At 41.0% G+C, this 5,097-nt stretch overlaps 1 protein-coding gene across 1 annotated transcript; it reads left to right on the forward strand.

Annotated features, from left to right (window-relative positions):
- The first annotated feature begins 230 nt into the window (after positions 1-230).
- LOC149398378 (S-locus-specific glycoprotein S13-like) lies at positions 231-1,796 on the forward strand. The gene is made up of 2 exons (XM_089614572.1): positions 231-1,539; positions 1,678-1,796. Exons 1-2 carry the CDS (start codon positions 231-233, stop codon positions 1,794-1,796), a joined length of 1,428 nt encoding a protein of 475 aa, XP_089470698.1.
- Positions 1,797-5,097: the final 3,301 nt, after the last annotated feature.

The raw sequence follows: 5,097 nt of genomic DNA on the forward strand, positions 1-5,097 counted from the left end.
GTCCACAAATTAACCGAACATGAGTTGGAAAGAATCTGAACACATATTTTTCAACATCCATCACTCTTTTTGTACTTCTCTTTTAAAATTGGTAAAGTCAATACAAGTCTCTAGAACACGACTCAGTGTCTTGCCGTATCCTCTAAGGCAACGTAGTATTTTTCAAGCGTTATATGTATATCACTAGACAAAAAAGAAATATAGTGATATACGAAAAGTTTATGGCTTTAATGGCCTCTTCTTATTTTAAGCTCAGCTTTGTTGTTTTCCTTCTTTTCCATGGATTTTCTAAAGCAATTAATTATCGCTTGAAGTCTTTTCAATCCATTAGTGATAATGGTAAGGGTAGTTTGGTTTCAAAGGAAGGAAATTTTGAGCTCGGTTTTTTCAACACTCAAGGCAATCCCGACCGCCGGTTTGTTGGGATTTGGTACAAGAAAATATCGACCCAAACCGTCGTTTGGGTTGCAAATCGATGCAATCCAATTTTAGGCTCCACCGGTGTGTTGGCGATGAATAGCACGGGAGATCTCGTGCTCTTGAATCACAACAAGAGTGTCATTTGGTCCACCAACTCGCCGAGACGAGCAAAGAGACCGATCTTGGAGATTCTAGATTCGGGAAATCTCGTTCTGAGAGACGAGGACGATAGAAACTCCGAGGAAAATTACTTGTGGCAAAGCTTCGACTACCCTTTGGACACTTTATTGCCGGGAATGAAGCTGGGGTGGGATTTGAGGAGGAACATTAATCGTCGTCTGTTGGCTTGGAGCAACGTGGACGACCCGTGTCCCGAAGATTTCACTTATGGAGTCGAGTTTGACCCGAAGCTCCACACGTACCCCGAGGCCTATGTCCGAAAGGGCTCTTCAAAATTCTATCGAACTGGGCCTTGGAATGGGCTCCGTTTAAGCGGGTCACCGGAGCTCAAGCCAAACCCTCTCTACGGCTTCTATTTCGTCTACGATGAACAAGAAGTTTATTACATGTACGATCTCAAGAACGCATCGCTTGTCTCGAGGATCGTGCTGAACCAAACGGCGAGTGTTCGGCAACGTCTCACTTGGGTTGAATCTGATCAAACATGGAGAGCGTATGCAACGGTGCCTAGAGACCAATGCGATGAGTATGGAATTTGCGGGGCCAATGGAATTTGCGGGGCCAATGATAATCCCGTGTGCCATTGCTTGAAGGGATTCAAGCCAAAATCTGAGACCAAATGGGATTTGATGGATTGGAACGATGGGTGCTTGAGAAATGAGCCTTTTACATGCCTTGAGGGGAAAGCTAATGACGGGTTCGCTAGGATTTCGGGGTTGAAATTGCCCGACACTACGCGTTCTTGGGTCAACAAAACAATGAATCTCAAAGAATGTAAGCTCAAATGTCTAAGTAACTGTTCTTGTACCGCGTATGCGAATTCAAATATTACGGGAAAAGGAAGCGGCTGCGTGATTTGGTTTGATGATCTCGTCGATATTAGAGAATTTCCCTCCGGAGGCCAAGATCTATTTATTCGGATGTCGAATTCCGAGCTAGGTATGTTCTTAATTTTGTCATAGATTTTGAAAGGCCATAGTTCATTTTCATTTCTTCTTAATAGGATTTGAAGACTTATTTTCTAATTATTTTTCTCTTCATTTTGGTTTGTTCATATAAAAAATACCGGATAAAAAGATAAAGGTGAAGCCAAGCAGAGAATGGTTATAATAGTCTCAAGCATCGGTGGATTTTCTGGGATTGCTGTCTTATCACTATTTTACTGCATTTTTAAGAGGAGAGGCTTTCAAGGTTAGGGATTCTTATTCTATTTTCCTTAACATATTCATCAGAAAGAAAAAGAAAGACAAAAATATAAATTCACTATTACCTTTTTTTCATGAATAATTAAGACTAGTCAACATATGATGTCTTTGGGCTGGGCACAAGATATGAATTTTTATAACAGCCAAAAAAAAAAAAAAATAGGGCAGCGCAAAAAAACCGATAAACTCGTAGATCGGACCGGATCGTTGATTTTTAGACCAACGGTCCGATTTTAAATAGTTTAAAATTTCACCGGTTCGGTTTGTAATTTTAAACAATTCAGTCCGGTCTAAGATTTTTAAACCGCGGTTTAGACCGGATCGGACCGATAAGTATTAAAAACAAAATTCATAAAAAAAATATGTCTAAAACGCTCCAAAAAAAATCTAAAAGTGGACCGGATCGATTATTATTTAAGAAAAATATAAATAAAAAGATTAAATAAAACGGTCCGGTTTAAAACGGATCGGACCGTTTAAACCAGTTTGGCCCGATTCGAGTTTTTCTAATTATTTGGTCCGATCCAGTTTAATTTTTTAAAACTGTTTAAATATGTCCGATTTGATTTTTTGACAAATTTTAGATCGGACCGGACGAACCGTGCACACCCTAACAAAAAGTCCAAAACAAAGAAATTATAGAAGACTATGGCTTGGAATAATAAGTCAATAAGTGCGACAAAATATCAAACGCATTTTTTCCTTCTATTTTTCCGTATATGTGGCTGAAATTGTTTTTCTGTCCTCCACTAATTCGTAACGATTTCACTGGCTGCTATTAAAGTTACAAATTTGGATTATTATGTGACTTTCATACCAAAAATTTCTTAATGTAAGAATTGTTTGGTCAATTTGATTACCAACAATAAGGGCTTTAAAAATAATTGATCGAATAAGCATCCGCTATTATCTCTCTATTATTGTATGCTATATACTATCTAGTCCTCTATTATTGTGTATATACTATTTAGTCCTCTAAAATTGGCACATATCTAAGCCCAATTTTTATGACCTTATTTTAGTTATTTATTGGGAGATGAACATGAGAGATTACAACTATAGCTATGATTGGAAGTTCCTATTGAGGTAGTCATCATTAAATGATGATAATCGCGTGAGAAAATTTGAATAGGCATTGAGGGTTTTTTTTTTTTTTTTTTTTTCTCAAACCTTCAATATGGTTAATTAGCAGCGAGTTACAAAATAGCTAAACTACTGTGAATCCCATTTCCTTATAGTCATCTTCGCATATAAAAGGAGTTTGTCTTCCCCATTATTCTAACATGATTTAAAATTTAGTTATCTAATTTATTTAAGTTCTCTAGTTACTTTCTTTGCAAAGAAAGATATTTTTTTCTTTTATACATACACCGTTAATTGCACTTAAGATTTTTTTCGTTTATATATGTTACGGGATAAATTAGTCAGACTCCGAGCAGGATAGTCGGACTACCGAGCAGCGAGAAGAATCCAGCACCGAGCTCAGGTTAAGTAAACCCAAGGGCCATCCATTGAAAAGGAACGAACCGTTCATAAGTTAAGAACGAAACCCACCGATCAGAACTTCGAAGAGAAGAGAAGAACGTGGGTCAAAGACTAGTCAAAATCAATAGAAAACATGTTTCAAACTCTAAAACGCACACCTTGACGGTTCAGGAACCATACGAAGAGTATTAACCGTCCACCTCATCAAGAGGCAGTTACCCAAAACCGTCCAGAACGTGGGATTGATCACCCCACGTTCCTCAGAATAACCGTCAAAGACACGACCACGAAGCTACACCAGACGAGTATAAATAGAAGACGCGGCACAAAACGAAGGACGGACTTTTTTTACACACTTTTTCTCACTTGAAATCTCTAGAAAACACTGCTTTCTTGTATTAGATTCGTCTGTATAAAGAGAAAGTCTTGCCTAAATCACCTCTGAACTCGGAGCCCTCGTACTCGGAGTCTGTGTATTTTCGTGAGATATTGTTGTACTAATTTTACAGGTCAACAGTTGGCGCTAGAAGGAGGGGGACCAGCTGAAGAATATGGCTAGTTCGTCCGCACCCGTGAACGCTGTCTCTAACCAGGAGACGGAGATAGAGCACCATAACCGCACCCTGCCTCTCACCTCGGAAGAAATAGATGAACTCCTTCCGGAACCCAGCCTCGAAGAACAATTCAGACAGATGCAAGAGCGTCTCTCGGTCTTAGAGGCAAATAACAGGGATTTGAAGAGAAGGCTGCAGGCAAAAAGGGTCACACTGCGAAGCGCAATAGTGATCCCAGATGAAGAGCCCTCGCACCGATCAGGGAAAGAACCCATCGGGCAAGATCCGCAGATTAAGAAACCTCGGAAACATGCTAGAGATCGGTATGAGAGGATGGAAGATGATTCTGAGTCCGAGAAGGAGCAGTACAGTCAGGAAAAGATTCCTGATCGGTACCAGCCCATCATGGACAAAGGACATTCAAGCACTTTCAGGCACAGCTTAGAAAGCTCGGAGACCGAAGACAGTGCAAGCACCAACAAAACAAATCTTAGAAGATTGGAACGTCGGATCGAAGAGGTAGCCCTAGGTCAGAAGGAGTCTGTTCCGAAAGTCGGAGAAGCTATCTCCCCTTTCACGGCCCGCGTGTTAGAACACCCGTTGCCTGATCGTTTTAGGATGCCAAGCATCCTAGTATACGATGGAAAGACCGACCCGGGAGACCATATAGACACCTTTTCCTCTTGGATGCTGCTGCAAGGAGCCGGACCAGAAGTTATGTGCAGAGCTTTCTCTATCACTCTGACTGGCTCAGCCAAAAGATGGTACAGAAAATTAAAGCCAAACTCCATAGGATCCTGGAAACAGCTATCTAGAAAATTCATGGAACAGTTTGTCGGCTCCAGCTCACGGAAAACTCCCAAAGAAAGACTGCTGGCGGTAAGACAAGCCCATGACGAGTCTCTAAAAGATTTTATTAATCGCTATTCGGAGCAAGCTCTTCAAGTTGACGATCTGAACGAAGACTTTAAGCTCTTCGGGATCTCCTCCGGCGTCCGAACAGAATCAGAATTCTGGTGGTCACTTCAGAAGACTAGTCCAAGGGATTACAACGATTTCCTGAAGAGAGCTCAGAAATATATCAATGCGGAGGAAGCAAGGCTGGCGGCAAGAAAAGCAAAGCTGCCGAAGAGCTACCGAGAAGAGCATAGGGAACGACATTCTGAGGACAACCGCCCACCGAAGAAGAGCCGGTCGGGAGCAGGACCTCTGAAACCTTTTTCCAGTAAGTTCGATAAATATCATAAGCTCAA

Source organism: Urtica dioica, chromosome 5, assembly GCF_054948205.1.
Source record: "Urtica dioica subsp. dioica isolate 48M chromosome 5, U.dioica_male_clone48M_v1_H2, whole genome shotgun sequence".
In the NCBI taxonomy this organism is placed as follows: Eukaryota; Viridiplantae; Streptophyta; class Magnoliopsida; order Rosales; family Urticaceae; genus Urtica; species Urtica dioica.

Bases quoted from the DNA above. Each gene is read 5' to 3' on its own strand.
- LOC149398378 (XM_089614572.1), top strand. From the start codon at position 231: ATGGCCTCTTCTTATTTTAAGCTCAGCTTTGTTGTTTTCCTTCTTTTC. The intron at 1,540-1,677 runs GTATGTTCTTAA...CCGGATAAAAAG, and splicing joins GATGTCGAATTCCGAGCTAG to ATAAAGGTGAAGCCAAGCAG.